The sequence below is a fragment of the Peromyscus maniculatus genome, chromosome 20, assembly GCF_049852395.1.
Source record: "Peromyscus maniculatus bairdii isolate BWxNUB_F1_BW_parent chromosome 20, HU_Pman_BW_mat_3.1, whole genome shotgun sequence".
Taxonomy (NCBI): Eukaryota; Metazoa; Chordata; class Mammalia; order Rodentia; family Cricetidae; genus Peromyscus; species Peromyscus maniculatus.
In genome coordinates, this window is record NC_134871.1 from 73417024 (window position 1) to 73435306 (window position 18283).

At 51.5% G+C, this 18283-nt stretch overlaps 2 protein-coding genes across 5 annotated transcripts in view; one reads left to right on the forward strand and one right to left on the reverse strand.

The window, feature by feature from the left end:
- Pde1b (phosphodiesterase 1B) overlaps positions 1 to 4849 on the forward strand; it is a 28861-nt gene extending 24012 nt beyond the window's left edge. For all 3 annotated transcript variants that reach the window (XM_006981790.4, XM_076556988.1, XM_006981791.4), the window contains 6 exons: positions 960 to 1080; positions 1335 to 1416; positions 1741 to 1849; positions 2300 to 2430; positions 2956 to 3078; positions 3540 to 4849. In XM_006981790.4, coding sequence (XP_006981852.1) covers positions 960 to 1080; positions 1335 to 1416; positions 1741 to 1849; positions 2300 to 2430; positions 2956 to 3059 — 547 coding nt within the window. In that variant the 3' untranslated portion in view covers positions 3060 to 3078; positions 3540 to 4849. The remainder of the gene's footprint in view (positions 1 to 959; positions 1081 to 1334; positions 1417 to 1740; positions 1850 to 2299; positions 2431 to 2955; positions 3079 to 3539) is intronic.
- A 742-nt stretch (positions 4850 to 5591) lies between these two features.
- Positions 5592 to 12668, reverse strand: Ppp1r1a (protein phosphatase 1 regulatory inhibitor subunit 1A). 2 transcript variants are annotated; one of them, XM_006981789.4, is made up of 7 exons: positions 12450 to 12668; positions 9219 to 9279; positions 8261 to 8298; positions 7800 to 7863; positions 7130 to 7285; positions 6149 to 6255; positions 5592 to 5700 (listed from the first exon to the last, which is right to left on the reverse strand). In XM_006981789.4, exons 1-7 carry the CDS (start codon positions 12531 to 12533, stop codon positions 5695 to 5697), a joined length of 516 nt encoding a protein of 171 aa, XP_006981851.2. In that variant the 5' UTR covers positions 12534 to 12668; the 3' UTR covers positions 5592 to 5694. The 2 variants fall into 2 exon arrangements, with proteins under 2 accessions (XP_006981851.2, XP_076413104.1); XM_076556989.1 differs by having other exon boundaries at positions 8261 to 8292; positions 12450 to 12653.
- Positions 12669 to 18283: the final 5615 nt, after the last annotated feature.

Sequence of the window (18283 nt, forward strand, 5' to 3'; positions counted from 1 at the left end):
GGGAGGGTCTTGTGAAGCAGCATGTACACTGGACAGTTGCTGTGCTAGGCTCTTACCTGGTTAAGAGACACTTCTGGCTCCAGGCACTCATTTGCGTGTACATGGGTGTGTGTGGTATTTGTGAACATGGGCTTGGATTTATCTAATGGGTCTGATGGAGCATTGGCTGGGGGTCTGGATAGGGGTTTTTATTGTAGTTGCAGGGCAGGATTACTCTGGAATGTTGGGAAATACATTTGTTTTTTCTGGACACTTGTCCTTATCTGAAATGCCAACAGTGAAGTGCCTCCTTTCACACTAACTCCTGTTTTAAAGGCCACTGGGAGAGTTGTATGAGGTTAAAAAAGAACAAAACAAAGACAGAACAAATGTTATAATTCTATCTAATGCTGTTGAGAAGTGGCTGGGAATGTATAAGTATGAGTAAGAGAGAAGTGATTGTGTCCTAGAATTGTGTGTTGATCTGTGTGTATGGTGTCTGAATGGGGATTGTGGGGTCACCGTGAGACATCGTTGTGGGGGGGCAGTTAATGACAAGTATCATGATGATTCCATTGTAAATAATATCACTGAGTGCATATTACATGTCAGACATCTTGAAATACTTGTTATAAATCATTTAATTCTCAGAACAACTCAATATGTGGTAGGCTTATTATTTTCACTTTTGGCTTGAAGAAAATGAATTATGGATGTTTTCAGTAACTTGTTTAGTGTCTCACAATAGTGGGTGGTAGATATGAGGGGGAGTCAAATTCACGCCCATTGATTCTAAGAGCTTGGGTTCTCAGCTACTGATCTGTGCTTCTACATCTATACATACAGATGAGTTTGCATGTATGCAGACTATTTAGAGTTATGTGAAAAGGAGTGTTTGTGTGACTGAAAGTTGGAGAATGGCCAAGGTCTCCTTTTCCTAAAAGACCAGTTTCCCTTTCTTTAACATCTGCCCTAACCAGGATTGACAAGTCCAAGGCCCTATCTCTTCTGCTTCACGCTGCTGACATCAGTCATCCAACCAAGCAGTGGTCAGTCCACAGCCGCTGGACCAAGGCCCTAATGGAAGAGTTCTTCCGCCAGGTAACCCTGCCAATGGAGCCTTCCTACCCCCGATATGCAAGCTTCCCACAGCTACTCCAGAGCTCCACCTGGCTACCTTTTATTTCACTCTTGAATTGATCCCGAGCCTGTGGGGTCAAGTCTCTACCCAAGAGCTGGATACTGGTTATCTCTGTTCACCCCTCATTTCCAGGTCAAAGGGTAGTGTCCTTTTCTTCCATTGCAGCCACTTATCTCCCCAGCCCTCCCAACCCCGAGGCATCTTCTCTTCCCAGGGTGACAAGGAAGCAGAGCTGGGGCTGCCCTTCTCTCCACTCTGTGATCGTACCTCCACATTGGTGGCTCAGTCCCAGATAGGTGAGTCTGAGGGGGAAGAGGAAAGGAGCTGTCTGGGCCTGGCCAGGCTTGTTCTAAGCCTCCAAGTTCCCAAACTGTTCTTCTTGTTGAGGCAAGGATGCTGGGCTGGATGTGGGGTTCTGTGACAGATACCTGGAGCTGCATTAGAAGAGTCTCTTTGGGCTCACAGAGATATTGTCTCCAAGTTGTCCCCAGTGGGAAAGTTCTAGCTCCAGGTCACTTCTCTAGGCTTTGTTACTTGCAGCCAGGGCTCACAACCATGAGATTCTTGCTTCTGCCTAGTCCTCCAAGTGAGACATTTTGCTGCTTGCCCCTTTCCTGCAGGTTTCATTGACTTCATTGTGGAGCCCACCTTCTCTGTGCTGACTGATGTGGCAGAGAAGAGTGTCCAGCCCTTGGCAGATGATGATTCCAAATCTAAAAGTCAGCCTAGGTGACTGTGGCTGGGGTAACCATATGTCCTAGTTCATTGGTTGCACAAAGAGGATTCTTTCAGGAGAAAAGATACAGCCTAGGTGGGAGGGAGGGTAGGAGGGAGGTGGGATGCTTCAAGTTTGAAAGTCACAGAAGGATGAGACTAGAGGGGTGTGGCTCATACCTAGGCTCCCTATATTACTTTTCCCTTAAGGGTCTAAGCTGTCTTTCAGATAATCTTGTTTCTGTTTTCCTTCTACCAGGAGACTAAGTGTGGAGAGGGAGGGGTGCAATTATGGGAAGATAGACAAGGATTTGGGGGTATTTAGAAGAGGGAAAAGAAGAGGACTACAGCCTCAACCTTTTCCTGATCTTCCATCTCTTCCATGCTGAGGGCTAAGAATTGGATTCTGAAGAGGGCTGGGTCTCACATCTGGAACTGGGGGTTTGTATGGGGTTTTGTTTCTAGCTTCCAGTGGCGCCAGCCTTCTTTAGATGTAGACGTAGGAGACCCCAACCCTGATGTGGTCAGTTTCCGCTCCACCTGGATCAAGTACATTCAGGAGAACAAACAGAAGTGGAAGGAACGGGCAGCAAGTGGTGGGTGTTGTGTGTGTGTGTGTGTGTGTGTGTGTGTGTGTGTGTGTGTGTGTGTGTGTGTGTGAACATCCCAGGGCTGGCTGGCAGTGCTACAGCAGTCTACTTTTTGTTAAGTCCCAGGCAACTCTGACTCCTAGAGTTGGAAATGGAGCCAGTCAGACTGAAATAGGCGGCCCCATGAAAGGCTGGCTGGTTGGTTTGGGCTGTTCTAGAATGAAAGCTGGAGAGGTGATAGGGACATCCACTGTATTCTAAGCCCTGGGGCCCTGTGCACATCACGGGTGGACTCTTTGCACGCTGTGGCTATCTCCAAATGGTACCCCTGGAGATCTGGGTTACTCGGTAGTTCTGGCTGCACTGTGAGCAAGGGCTGTGAGTTTTTCATGTGAGATGGATGGGTGGAGGCAGCTCAGCTTAGAGGCAGGTGGTAGATGAAAGTCAGTCCTCTTATTTTCTTCACATACACCTTGGCTCTGGAGAAACTACTTCTTGGCCTAACCTCAGCTTCCTTGGAACCCTCTGTAGGCATCACCAACCAGATGTCCATTGATGAACTATCCCCCTGTGAGGAAGAGGCCCCGCCCTCCCCTGCAGAAGATGAGCACAACCAGAATGGGAATCTGGATTAGAGAACTGGGGGCTGTCCAGGTGAGCTAGGGGGCAGGAGGGCAGCCAAGCCAGTCTGGCTTCAGGTGGCCCATCTCTGGGCTCTCTGCTCAGTAGGATGTTCTTTCTTTTTCCAGGCAACAAAGCAGAGAATTGGAGGCATAAGACTGAGCCAGGGCATGGGTGGGAAGCAAGGGGCTCCTGGACCTTCTTTGGTCCCAGTTCTTCCTTGAAGAAAGAAAGGAAAGAACAGCACAGACAGGGTGACACATGTGCTAGGCTCTGTGAAATTAGGGAACAGGCACCAGTCTAGGCACAAGGCTCAGTGAGGGCAAGTGAATAAATATGACATTTCAGCCCAGCTCATAGCCATACATCTGAAGGGCATTAGTATTCAGCTATTCTGGGGACCAAGGGAGGACTGGGTGGGATTTGCAGAAGAAAGATCAGGTTAGAGATGAAGTTCAAGAACAGAACACTGAAGTGTCTCCTTCTTTCCACAGGTCCTCATTGAGTCCAAAGTCTTCGATGTCATTACCACTATCCATCAGGACTGGTTCCCCCATCTGCTTCAAGGGAGTGTGTTGGTCGTGGGAGAGATAGCCCAACTGAAAGCCAAATGCTGGAGCTGGTGGGGTGGGGGAAGTTCCCCTCCCCATCCAATACCCAATGGGACACAAGCCTGGGGAACCACATGCCCCCAGTGGTCACTGTGCCCACCCCTTGCCTCTGGACTCCCTTCCTGGCCAGGTGGCTACTTGGGAGGGGTGAGCTTCCTGAAGGTTTCCTATGGCCTGGAGGGGAGGGTCAGAGATGCCAGCCCCCTTGGCCCTCCCCATCCTTCTTGCCTCCAAGTTTCTAAGCAATACATTTTGGGGGCTCCCTCAGCCCCCACCCCAGATCTTAGCTGGCAGGTCTGGGTTTCCCTTACTGTTTCCCAAGGAAGGGCCATAATAGGATAGGAGGCTGGCAGTTTTCAAAGCCCTGCATGGGAAGGGCAGGTGTCCCTTCGAGTACTTCCCTAGGGTGAGGGGGGGGACATCCTCTTGACCCTAGACTTGCACTGCTTCGGCCCCACTCCCATGCAAACTCCCTCTCTCTGATGCCCAGACAGTGGCTGGGAGAGGAGAGGAGCCATCGGGATTCTGTCTGCAGGAAGACTTCCCTGGGGTCCCCAAGAACGTGGGGCTGGTCTGGGCTTGAGAAGCTTGTCACCTGCCCTACCTGGGTCTCTGGCCCTTTGCCTCCTTTCTGTCCCTGGGGACTAGGAGGCTCTCATCCGACCAATGTCTGTAAATGCTTTGAGGTCTTCCTTCAGGATGTATCTTATGAGCAAAGGAAGGAAAATACAGCTGGCCCCGGTGTAAGTGGGGTGAGGTATTACCCAGTAATCCATGTTGCACAGAGTGGGTCCTTCCTGCCTCCCTTCTCCCAACACTGGCCCACCATGAGATTCCCCTCTCTGGGCTTCTGGTGGGTGAAAGGCAGATGGGGAGGGGTTCAGGGCTGCTGTATCCTGAAGCACACAGAGCAAGTGCAGCCAGGCAGAGCCTCTTCCTGTCCTCAGGCTCCTTGCCCCACCTCACCCAAGAAAAGGCCAAGTCCAGGTGACTGCCTCCTCCTTTCTTGTAAATACCAGCCATGCATTTGTACAGTGGGCCCTGTTCTCGTGAAGTCCATCTCCATGGTCATTAGACCTGCCACTCTGAACCGCATGTGACTCCCCCATGCTTTTGGTCTCCCAGGCCCCTGATATAGCCAGAGATCAATAAAGGGAGACCAGCTGGATGTGTGTGGTGTTCACAAGGTACAAGTTCTCTCATGTGTCTTTATAGTTGTTTTCTTCTGAGGTAGATGTAATTCTGGCATGGTATTCTCCCTGAGTGTTGGAGGGAGACCCAGGTGAAGCCTATCTGGTACCCAGGCTATGCTTTTTTTGGCTGTATGGCACTGCTGCAGCAAACAGCATGAAAGAATCTTGCCTTTTCCCTTACTCTCTTTAATTCTTTGGGAGAATCAGAATCAGCATCATGAGACGCCTGGCTGGGACCAGAGGCCATTTCTCCATCTGTGCATGGTGTTAGTTTTACCCTGACCTTAGTGTGTAGGACAAGGGGTGAGGTGGCTCTTTGGGTTTCTAGCCACTGCGTTCTCAGGAAATCTGTCCTATCAGGCTGGAATAAGAAATAGTGGCCACAGAATTGGAGGCCAGACAATTCCAAATACTTCTTTCTCAGGGGTCTAGAGACAATGTGCACTTCCCACTTATGTCCAGCAGACGGTGCCATAGCACAGTCCTAGCTATCTGTTTTAGAGCAGCAGTCTCCCAGAGTGCAGCCCTGCTATGTGGGCAGAGCTTTCCTCAGTAAGATAGGAAAGCCTTGAGGTGACCTCTGACTTCCAGACTCCCATTTCTCTTTATGAAAGTAAAGGCAAGGCTTCTGCCAGTTTCCCTAATTCCTTCCCTAGTTGGTCCTGAGAGTGGGGGCTGTGGAGTGCCGACAAGAGCTGAGGGAGGAAGGGATCCCCAGGCTGGAAAGAAGGAAAGCACCAAGGACCTAACACCAAATTTATCACTTTTAAAAACAAGAGATTAAGAAACATCCAGTGTCCATGAGTTTCCACACTGCAGTGGTGATCCCAGGATGTCAACTCCTTTCAGACCTGTTGCAGGGAAGGAAAGGGAAGGTGATTGAAGGGCTGTAGGCTCTTCCTTCCCTCTGGTCACCCCAACTATCCACTGTCTGAGGCAGCTTTTGCTGTGGATCTCAGTCTGAACCCTCTCTCTTCTAGGCAGGTGTTGGGAAGTATCTCTGCTCTTAGTCCATAATACTTTGGCTCCAACTGCCCTTTACTAAAAAAATAAAATCAAACCCATGGCCTACTTGCATCACCTGTTCCAGAAGGTATACCCAACAAACTCTTGATTTAATCCTTCCTGCAGCTACTTAATCCCTCTCTCTTTGTCAGAGGAGATATGTGGCCACTTACCACAGAGGCTAACTTTTCAGTGACTAAATAAAGCTGCTCCTTTGTCTACTCCGCTGGTTCTAAATACAAGGCCCTACAACCTGGTCTCCTGCAAGCCCAAATCCCAGCCCATTGGGCTTACCAAGCTGGCTCCCTGGGAATCCAGTGGTGACATGTGGGCTGAAGTGTCCTCTGTGCTGGGCTGCACACCACATTGCTCCTGATTCTTGGGGGTGGATTCTGCAGGTTCTAGGGAGGGAAAGTGGGTGGTGGAGGGAGAGCCGTCCCTTATTAAGGGCTGCAGCTGTTGAGAAGGAGCCCCAAGACCCACTGGGAACAGATTGGCCCTGCAACCCAGGGTTTCTCTGATCACAGTTACTATGATAGCTTCACTATCTTTTTTCTCCTGTAACCAGAGACTGAAAAATAAAACAAAGCAAAACCCCAAACACTCTAAAAAGTTAAAAAAAAATTAGAGTATAAACTCAAATGAGGCTAAGTCTGACATGAACTGCTTTGAGGCTATATTGTTACTTATCCCACTCTGTGTGACCATTCACTGGACTGTAGAAAAGGCATGTGTTTGATTACAGGATGCTCTGCTGGGTATGTTATGTAACACACAGTATGTGCACTGTATCACTTTCACACAGTTGGAAATGATATAAATTCTGGAATACATTTGGGATTGTGGCTGTGGATTATCACCATCAGCATTACATTCTCTGTATTGAAGGATTTGTTTGTATCAGGTGTTGAGCCAGACTCATTGGAAGACTCTAAGGCAACCCCAGTGAAATAGACGCCAGCTCTGTTGGTAAACTGGCCAGTGGTGCAAGTAGTCCTGGCTCCACTGCAGGGCCAAATACTGTTTCCAATGTGGTGGGTTTTTTCCTCATTTCTCAGCCACAACAAGATCTTTGGAGTCCAAGGTGGTAGCTTACAGTAAGACAAAGTGATTCAAACACGTGATATGTGCAATACATCCATGTCCCTGACTGGGCTTTAGGCTGCTACTCCATCTCTCCCAGGCTGAGACTCCTCCCCTTCCCCCAGTGGGTAAAGCTGTCTTCTTGCAAGGCTGGGAAACTGCATTCTGGGGCCCTTCCAGGCTTGTACATACTTTGTGCTATCCCAGGGGTAACCAGCCTTGACGATGAGCCTGTGTCTGAGATCCCAGGTGGGCAGGACTCCTGGTTCCCTGTGCTCTCAGTGGCTCCCTCAGGTTCCTCTCCTTGCTTCTGTTGCCCTAGGTGATGTTCAACCATCGTCTGGAGCTCTAGGGGCATAGAGAAAGGAGGAAACATTGGATACGACTGCCTAAAATCTCCCTTGCGGGGTTCTCCCAAATTCAGTAGCCCCACCAATTGGTCTGTGCACATTGCTGGGTGCTTGAATTTCCGATGCACTGAGATCTAAACATCGAGGAACATTAGCTGGGCAATAAGGAGAGAGAAAGAGCCTTCAAGTACACAGACACTCCTAATTTACTAGGATCTATGGTCTCCCTAGGGGCAGGAGAAAAGCCTCAATTTGGACTCAAGGAATATAGTACTTTCCATGTGCTATGCTGATGACGTCACATGTGCTATTTATCTGCCATCGTGAGGAGGTGGTATTCAGGCTTGGGCTATGAATTAGTTTCACCAAGGCCACAAGAGACTCCTTCACATAGCAACAGCTCCACTCAAATAAAGGCAACTCCAGTGACCTCCCAAGGATTCCCTGCAAAGGGTTACTAGATTTACTCCCCAGCTTCAGGCAGAAGGGAAATTGGAAAGGAGATGCCAAACCTTTCATGGTGGGTGTGGTCCTTGTCATCTTCTTCCGTTGCCGTGGAGACATTGACAAAGTGGACTGTGAAGGACACAGAGTCTAGATGGGTGCCAGCCCTTCCCACCCTCCTCCTCTGCCTTGGCATGCTTTTGGATTAGAAATCAGGGCAGGTGGGTTTCAGGAGAAAGAGAAGATTCCTATTTTTTAGCTGTTTCCACGAGGTTGAACATGGAGACTGTGTGTGAGAGGAGGTGGAACGTGTGTAGAGGTACTCCCACACCTTTTGGGCCAGGGAGCATGGAATAGGGCATCAAAGGCCTTACTGGTAGGGAACACAGTTTTTGCTTTGGGTTCTGGGGAGCTTACACAGGGCCTGTATATGCTAAGTGGGTGCTCTCTCTCAATGAGCCACATCCTAGAACTGGAGGACCAGGGTTTGACTTTTCAGTGCTGGGTTGAGTGGGAGGGACCAGCTCACCTTGAGAAGTGGGTTGGGGATCCGGTCTTCATCTATCTCTGGAGGAAAATAGGAAACAACAACAACAACAACAACAGCAGCAACAAACAACAACAACAACAAAAACAGTGATAAGAGCAGGAAACCCAGGTAGTTCCCAAAGACCTGAGTTCTTAAGGAGAAGGGACTCTGCAGTCACCTCTGCTCTGAGCTGTCCCAGGAGCCTGCTCTCTCTGGATCCCCCTGCACTGCTGCTTGGCTTTGTCAAGACTTAGGCCCTGTGGCCAGGCTAAGCCTGCATCCTAGCCTCAGGCTTTGAGGTCTGTGAAGGCAGATTTGGGGTCCTGTTTTTTTCCCTTCTCTGCAGCATCCAGGTCTCTTTCTCCTCCCAGTTATTCTTTCACCCCCAAAGCCAGAACTGAGCTTTCACAGGAGCAGGGCTGCCTGAGAGAGAATAACAAACTTGTTCTGATTAGGCCCACAGATGTGCATCATTTATGGAAGTTGGGGGCATCCCAGATTTCAGACTAGCCTGGTCACTTCTTTTTCACACCTACCAAGCTCCTCTGACATTCTCCAGACCTTGGTGGGGACTCTGGTGACCAGAATCCCATCTGCTCCCTGAGCTGTTTCTAACCTTACCCCCTGGAGACCTGATGCTAGATGATGGAGGCGGTCTCTCCCCCTCACAGCTGTCACTGCATTTGGGAGTGTGGATAGTGACATCGCAGTTGCTGGAGAAACCTAGAAGGCTGTCGCCACAGCAACCTGCACTTAGTCGGCCATCCCAGTTCCTGGAGGGCTTAGGAACCAGGTGGTTCCCTCCCCTCCTAGCACAGCTCCATCTTTCTAAAAACAAAATAAGTCCTGCTGAGGCAGCATGGGGTAAATGTCTACTACTCAAGTCTGCCCTTCCTTTCTAGCACCCATCCCCTCTTGCAGGGACCCCCTTCTTCCAGGCATGTGTCCTTTGGGTTACCTGGGGATGACTGGTCACTGGTCAGCACAAGTGTGGCAGGGGTGGGGCGGCGCCTCCGAATCTGGGTTAGGGGAGGAGGAGTAAAAGGTCAGGTTAACCAGGAACACCACTCAGGCCAACTCTGTACATCCCTCAGAAAGTGTCAGGTTAACCTGAGAGTACTGTTGGCTCATTCAGGGATGAGCTGTTCTTAGGAACTCAAGAGGCCACCTGGGCCATCTACGCGTTTCCTTCCCTGTACTGCCTCCCCACCCCACCCTTGTCCTGTTCAGCTTTCCTTTCAGAAACTTTGTCAACTCTGTGCATCATCAATTGTTGTTGTCCTTTGATCCATCCTGGATCAATGGTCAGAGATAACATGAGAGGCCAGAGGACTTTCCCTCAGCCTCTAGTCCACCCTCTAAGCAGATATTAACCTTTTGTGTGCTCATACCTGTCTGCAGAAGGCCTCTCTCAGCTCACCCATCATGAAGGAAGAAGGGCTTGAGGACACCTCTTCCCTGGCCACTACAGCTCCTCAGCACTTTCCTTAGCCTTGGACACATGGGCTTTTTGATTGGTCAGGGAACAGGGGAAGTGGTCCTGATGGTGAGCAGGACATGAGGAGGGGTAGAATCCTGGCCAGCCACAGGGGAAATTAGAATATAGAGCTGATTGGCAGCTAGGGTTCCAACAGAACTCCAGCCACCCTCCTGCTGTTGGTTTTTCTTCTTGTCCTGCTGTCTGTTGATTATTGCTGAATTCCTCAGACTCTTGGGATGTGCAGTTTTTCCCTTTCTGGGGAAGGTTTGGAAGAGAGTGGCACCACAGGGGCAGAGCTCCTGCAGCTCTCAGGGCAGCCGTGGGGAGGCAGGAAGGAGTCCAGCAAGGACCCAAATGATCAGGGTTAGATCTGTTCGTAGTTATCACTTGGCATCACCACCACTGGCAGTGGTGGGTGGAGGTGACAAGATGCCTAGAAAGTGGGAATAGTAGGAGGGACTGTGTGAGCCAGAGAGGGGGCTCTTCCCAAAGAAAGAACAGCATGTATGGAACGGGCTGTGAGTGACCTCTTGCTTCAGGGGAAATCGGTGGCATCTGTTTTTAGTGACATTTCAAGGTCCCAGTAGAGCCAGACGTGTGTGTGTGTGTGTGTGTGTGTGTGTGTGTGTGTGTGTGTGTGTGTGTGGTGTGCATGTTTAAATAGTAAATGTGAATTGTCTCTGACTGTTCCTGGTACAAGATGCTTCACATATGTGGGAGTAGGACCACCCCTTTGCTAGGGTCTGACTCCTTACTTGCCTTCTGACTGAGTAGGGGTGGGGTGGGAAGGTTTGGGGTTTGGGGTGGTTGCTGGAGAGGAGTGCAAGTGACCCAGACTGGTGGATTTGGGATTAGTGGTTTGACATAGCACCTGTATTGGGAGCCCAAAAGGTCAGCAGGGCTCTGTGAGGTTGGGCAGGTCCCTTAACAGACTTTTTGCCCTAAATAGAGAGATTTGAAGCACCCTGAGTCCTTGAGAATTGTGATATTGTCAGGAGGGAGGAAAGCCAGACTCCCTGGGTCCTAGGTACCCAACAGAGAGGTCTCTTTTCTGTTTCTGCCCCCACCTCTCCTAGCTCTCAAGGACATATGAAGGTTGTGGTGGGGGTTAGCAGCCTCCACCCTAATTCTGCTGTACGCTTAGCTTCCCACTCTGTCCCCACCTCCATCCACCCCATGGAGGCCGGGGTAGGAGCTCCTGCTGTGCTTGGGGCTTTTGCCTACATACGGGGTAGCACAGCAGGAAGGATGGGGGCAAACTTCTAGGCCCAGGAGACAGATCTCTGAAGACTAGAAAAGAGTGGGCAGAGTCCCAGCTCTTTGCCCACTCCGGCTCCTTAACACTGTCATACGCCCCCACGTGCTCCTTTGCCCCCAGCTCTGTGAATCAGCTAGCCTGCCCTCCTCCCTCCCACCTCAACACCAAACAGAAGCAGTGTCAGGTCCTGTCTGCTAGTGGGAGGCAGCTCTCAGAACTTCTAACTCCTACAGTCCCACTCCTGGGCCTCCTTTCCTGGGTCAGAAGTCATTTTAGCTAATCACCTGTCTCAGGGCGTAGGCCTGTTCCTTGAGCCCACAGAAACCACTCCTCCACTCAGGTGTATGAGGTCTCAATACACCCTCTCCAGCCAGACCTTACAGCTCTGGAGATGCCCAAGGCCAGGATACCTGGCCTTCCCTTGCCCTGAGAAGTAAAGTTTCAAAGAGCACATGTGTTGGCCCTTTTCATCCACACCCAAGTCTATCAATCAGCCTGAGCATTGTGGAAACCTCTCTCTCTCTTGCCCATCCCTAGAGGTGTCAGAGTCTCTCAGGTGGGGAGCTTGGCAGTGAGTAGCTAGAAGCAGGAGCCCCAGCCTGGTGAGAGCTGGGTGCTCTTGTGGATGAGTTGGTCTCCACATGGCCAGCGAATGCGAAAAGAGACAGGCTGCAGGTAGTAGTCCTTCCATACGCTCACTGACGCTGAGGCACACTGCTCACTCACACACTGCCGCCTCTGCCAGGCTGCTCTGAGCTAAAAATAGGCCAGGCCAGGAGGCTGGGCCAGGGCCCTGCACTCCCACCCGGTGAGCCAAGCTCTTTTAGTGGCTTGCTCCTGGCTAAGCTTGGACCCCGGCCCTAGGCGCTCTAGTCCGCAGCACTGAGCCCCGCATCCCACCCCCACCCCCTACTCGAAAGGGCAGGAGTTAGACCCAGGACCCACGTGCTCCGACTTGCAGAAGGGAACAAATATCAGCTTGCAGATCCCCGCCCTCACCCCAAAGCTCCTCCACCGCTGTCTTCATCCCCTGGGTGCTACACTCAGGGCCCAGGTGCGAACGAGTCGGAGGGGCGGAGCTGTCTCTTCTTCCCACTTGCCGCCCCCTTTCCGGCGGTACCCTTTAGGTCAGTGCCGACACCCAGCCGGTAGACTCCGGGGGTTGACTGAGAGTGAGGGGACGCAAGGTCGCCAGAGGAGGAGGGGTCGTGTCCACAAGGCAGGGCAGGGAGTGAACGATGCTCTCGGAGACTCCCAGCACAGGGACCCGCACTGATGGGGAGACCTGGCTCCGCCGTTGGGGGAGGGGATGGAGGACCCTCCCCTCATAAATTGGGCGAGTGCGTCCCAGAAGGGGTGCGGTGCCGGGCTGAGGGGCGAGGCAAGGATTCAGGTTCCACGGCCGGGTCCCTTGACCATCGCCGAGTCTCGCTGCCCCGCCCTTCCCATACCTGCTCGGCCGCCTCGGGGTCCAGGTGCGGCTCCAGCAGCGGGACCGTGAACTGGATCTTTCGTGGGCTGTTATCTGGCTCCATGGCTTGGGGCCCGGTGGCGGCGGGACTCGGGCTGGGGCGGGCGCGCTCCTTCTCCGCTGCGCTCCGGCCCCGGCCCCAGCCCGGCGTTCGGCTCGCAGCTCCAGGCTCGGCGCGCCCCACTCGGCCCGAGGACTGTGCTGCTGCGGATTGGCTCTGCACCGCCCCTCCCGGCCCCCTCTTCCCCTAGTCCTGAGCCTTAACCCCATCGTGGCTGCACTGGCGGCCGCGCGGGTCGCCGCCCCTCCGGCTGGAGAGCCAGACCTGGGCGGGTCGCTGTTCTAGTCCATCGGTTGGCGGGCATCCAGGTATCCTAGAATTCTGGGCAGAGGGTGCATGTGAAAAGGGGCTATCAAGAACTTTTTCAAGCTGGGGCAGGTTTCAGGGTCTGGGAAAGTGGAAGAGCACAGCCTGAGAGGAAGATTGTATTTATGATGTAAATGAGATTTCACAATGAGAAAAGATGGGAAGGGAATTTAGGTATGCAGCACCCAAGGGGATGAAGACAGTGGTGGAGGAGCTTTGGGGTATGAGAAGACTTTCCCTTGAGGAAAATACTAGAGTGGAAGTGAAAACTTGGAGGGCAGTTATGGACTTTGGATCCTGTCCAGTCCAGGGAACACGCCGAACAGGGAGAGGAGGGGAAGGCCTAGGAGGGTCTCAGGAGCGTGACTGAAATGAGGGTGGACTACGGGCTTGGGGAAAGAGGGCCATTTAGGATAAAGAAGGAGCCATGGGGGTGAAAGCCAATCCTGCTTGTGAAATAGATTTCATTTTCTGCTTGCTACATTGTGGGCCTGCAAAGTAGGTGAAAGGCCTTCAAAGGGAGGACTGAGATGTGGTAGAGGGATGGAGAGGGATGCTTCTCTGGTGGAAAGGCCTGTTTGCAGATGACTGGTGTCCACTTTCATTGTTGGCAGAAAAATGAAAATGCTTTGCTGTGACTGGAGGCATGGAAGTTAGACTATGAGAAGAACTTACTGGGTTGGTATGGGACCAACATACCACTCAATACTAACCAGTGAGGGTGACAGGATATTCATAGGAGCTGGAGTGCCCTGTACTAGGGCGGGGGGACAGTGGACAGAGAGAGGTGGGTGCTGGACACTGGGGAGTGGGCCCTGGTGGATTTAGGAGGCACTGAGACAGAGAAGAAAGCCCGCAGTGCTGGAGGAGGTGCATGGCAGGGACAGGAGATCAGCTTCTTTCTAATCTTAAACTGAACCGAGGGGAGGGTCCAAGCAGGTTTTGGCCTGGCTCCAGGAGAATGGGCCCTTGACCACCCCCCTACTCTAGGGAGTAACTTTAACACTCAATCTGGGATCCTCTGGTAGGCTTTCCATGGCCCCTTCCCCTCTTTCCTCCAAAAATAGCCGCCGCCCTCCCCCCAGGGATCTCTTTACAGGGCAGGCAGGCTCAGCTTTCTCCAGGGCAAGGCCAGGTTGCAGCCACTCAGCAGCCCTGAAGGCTCTAGCCAGGGGGCCCTCCATTTGCTGTTCACTGTAGCACTGAGACTCTGGGGATGCTTTTCCTGTCCCTGTCCCCTGTCACAGCGAGCAGCAGGGCAGGTGTTCACTGGGCTTCTCAGTGTCCCTGGTCCCAATGTCTGTGCACTCACATCCCAGGCCAGGGGTGTAAGAAGAGGTGGTGAAACCACCTAACCTGGGAGACAGAGCATGGGGTGCCTCAGGGCCTCGTCACTGTTTTCCTTTCTCTTTGCTTCTCTCTCCCACATATACACTTAGGAGCACTGTGTCCTCCTCTAAAGAGAGCCGGTTCTCTGTCTCTTTGTCCTGAAGGACCTGAAGGTACAGTCCCTATTCCCCATCTCCTTTGCAGTGTCAGAACCTCCATGCCTCATAGATGAGGATCCATGGAGTTAGGGACCTGACACAGAAGCAGGCCACATCTAATTTAGTGCTGGAGTGTGTGTTGGGCGGGGGACTCCTGGCTTGTTTCCATGCAGAATTTCAGAGTGAGGGTTCCTCTATCTGGGCTCTTATGAGATAGATTCCACTCTCATGGGTTGGTCCAGTTTACTTACATTTCATCCATGTTCCTTTCTTTCCCTTAAATTTTAGCCCTAGAATTCCTTAGGTACCTTGCCTGTCCTTAGTGTTCCCGTCTCAACTCCCAGATTCTGACTTCCTTTGATCTGAAAGCTTTAGGCTAGGTGGGGGCCAAGAGAGGCTTAGTGGAAATGAGAAGGGTCCTGGGAACCACTGTGTAGCAGTGGTGGCAGGGTGTAGGGGATCAGGGGGCAGGAAGTAGTAGTCAGAGAAAGCCAGAGCAAAGAGAGACCTCCCTGGGCCACCACAAGGATGAAGGGCTGGCTGGCAGGAGGGAGATGGAGTGGGCCCCAGCACAGCTTCTGCAGGCCAAGTGGAGCGGTGACTGTGAAGGTGTGTGCATGTTGCTTTGACCTTTATTTGTGCCCTGAGCTGAGTAACTGTGAGCACCTGCTAGGTGTGTGGGAAGCAGTGTGGATCGCACACAAAGGGCTGGGGAGTTGCAGAGGGCCTGTGCCTGCCTAGATAGGGCTCCCAGCTTAGGAGTGCCGAGTCTGTCTCTTTCTCTGCTCACATGTGTCTATGTGAAGAGTGCCCAAGTGGTCACCCTTCTCTCCTGCCCCCAGCTACATCCCAGGTTGCAGAGTCATAGCTACTCCAGGGCACACTTCTGGCTCATGAATATTTAAGGTTACAGGGATGTGACATGGTGATGCCATCATCTAATGGCCCACTCTTCCTGCTGCCTGTGCTACCTTCTAGGTTAATGGGCTACACCCTGTTTTTGCTGATCTAACTTCCTTGCTCCACTAACCTTAGTGTTAATTTCACTAATCCTCACAACCAAGCCTGAGGGTGGGTAACCAGGGTGTTGTAGAGCGATAGGTCCACCTGAGCTGGGATTTGGGAGGTCAGGTTCAAAACCTCCCTCTGCTACCAATGCCCTTGGTGGCTCTTCACCCTGCTCCCCTGTGGGGGTCGAGGCAGCCTGAAGATGTCTTTCTGTTTTAATGTTCTGTCAAGAATCCAAGGCAAGCCAGCTTCAGCCAGGAAGTCACAGGACCAGGCTGACAGCAGGGAGGACCTTGCCTCCAGCTTCCAGCCTGGTCAGGTGGCAGAGTGCACTCCTGGGTGTGGAGTGCACGGTACTAGCACATTGTCCACACAGTTGTTCGTACACACTTGCTCACACAGTTCTGCAGAGGAAAAGCTTGCAGCTGCTTTTAACCCCCAAAGAAGCAACAAGCCCATCTGCATGGTTCCTTGGGAAGGTGCTGCTATTTCTTAAGCCTTTCTAGACCCTCTTTTGGAATTATTTCAGAGTTTGTGGCATATACTCTGAACATTCTCATTGTGGCTTCTGACCTCTGGAGTGACTTTGCTTTTTTGAATAATTCGAGAGTTGTTAGGGATTTAGTCCTGTGAAGCAGGGAGGTTGGAAGGAGGGGTAGGTACCATTCCTGAGACTGTAATTCTGCAGGCTTTCAAAACCCGTCTAGAAGATGTCTCCACTAGAGATACTTCCAGAACCTCTTGGAGATCCCAGATGCCTCATTGGTGTAGATACATGCTTTCTGCAGTGAGCTGGAAGAGAGAGCTTCAAAAGGCCCATTTGCTTGTGACAATGCAATTGTCCCAGGCCCTGGTGGCAGCCTTGCAGCTAGTACTCTTGGGAACGGGGCTGGTACTTACTTTCACTCAATTCACCCTCTTCCAAAGTGCTTTACTGTTCCACTAGCCACAGCTACCACTAGTTGAGGTGGAAGAGACTTAGGAGCAGCCATCCAAGCCCTTGGGCTAGAGACCAGAAGCACTTGACCTAGGGACTGGCATCATGGCCAACCTTTGCTGCATCAAGCTAGAAGAAGAAGGGCCAGTGTCAGGGCTTGACTCAGATGACCTCTTTAAATACATGGGCACCCAGATGGTCTTCAGCAGAAGACCAACTCATAGATAGCTATTAGCTCAACCTTCTTACAGGTTGGATTGATTCTTTCAACAAACATTTACACAAGCCAGGCACTATGCTAAGTGCTCCAGGTACTCAAAACAGATCCAGTGTCTGTTTCTGGACCTCATTCAGCTTAAGTGCCAGATGGTGATAGATAGGTGGCTAATACTACCAGTCTGGAGTGTCACAAAAGTAGAGGAACAAGATGCTGTAACTCCCAGGACAGTCAGAGAGGGTGTGTGTGTGTGTCAACGTGACCCTGGGCTCTTCATACTCACCTGGGCTCAAATCCTAGTTCCATCACTTAGTGTCTGTGACCTTAAACAAGTTGCTTAGCTTCTCAAACTCTCAATTTCCTCAGTCTTAAAACTGGCTTAACAAGAGGCAATCCTGTTATATATAGAGAGGATTGGGCTTATGTCGTCCCAAATGGGTTACATCCATTACATGCTTGCAAATGTTTTCTCCTTTGGTGCTTGCCAAAGCAGGATAGAGGAAAGGGCTATTGATGCCTTCAGAACTCGGGGCAGGGGGTGGGAGGTGCAGATATGCCAGGAGTACATTCCAGCCTCTTTTCAGTCAGGTTCTGCTTCTCCCCATGTTTGTCAGATCAGCTGTTCTTAATGTCCAGCTGTGTCCTCATCAGCATGGGTTATCATCCTATCCTACTAATTACCCTCCTCCCCTAGGTTAATGATTAAATCTAACGACTTTGACTTGGAGGTGGGATGGTGGAAAATTTCCTAGCCCCAGGACAGAATGAGTGTAGGTTACCAGGAGTGAGGAAGCCAAGGCCCCCTGGGTTCTGGTGTGTTGTTGTAGGTGGCTGGGGGAGCAAATGCCAGCTTTCTTCCTGGGGCTCTCAGCAGGAGGGCGTGACTGCAGGAAGGGTCATTTGAAAGTTATAGCTTGGAGAGAGCTTTGAGCCCCAGCCCTGCTCTGCATTCCTTTTTCCATCGATCACGATCACTGCTGTGGCTGGAGGGACCTGGTTCCATGGTTTTCTAGAGCATGTGTGACAGTATACTACTAGCAGGGGGCTTACAATGGTGAGAATTCATCCTTATTTCTGGAGTTGAGAGGTTCCAGGTCAAGGTGTCAGAAGGACCTGGCACTAGGGAAGAGCATCTCCTACCTTTTCTGGCTACTTCCAGATGTTCCTTGGCTTGTGACAGCACAACTTCAATTTCTGCATCTTTCTTCATGTGTTCTGCTTCCCTCTTGTGTGTCTCTTTGTGTCCTCTCACACACCAAATCCAAGGCAGTTTCATCTGGATACTCTTAACCAGTGACGACATCAACATTCTAGTTCCCTTCTGAGGTTCTAGAGGGACATGCATTCTTAGCCTGTAGCAGCTGGTGAGAAGGTCTGAGAGGACACAGGCTGGCCAGTATCTGTACAGCTATCCTAGATACTCTAGCTGTGCTCAGGATGGCCCAGGAGGCCAGTGACACTGGGTCTCTTTCCTGTCCCTAGAAGTGCTTAGGACCCTGGTGGTTTTGAAGAGGATGCTTCTAGGGGTAAAGAGTGGAAGGATGGAAGCAGAGAGTTCCTCAGCAACCAGGATCCCTTTGCTCCTTGAGGCAGCCCTATTGCCGTGGTCCTGAGACAGACCTATGAGGAGTTCTCCTCCCAGGGTCTCAGATTCATTCTCATCTTGCCAGACAAACTCTGAGAGCCAAGGTTTCTCACAGCTGTTCTTCCAGCTGCAGTTCCTCAATCCTCTTTATCCTAAGCTTCTGTTAGCACCCAGACTCCAGAACATGCCCTTCCCAGGGGCCACATGTTTAGC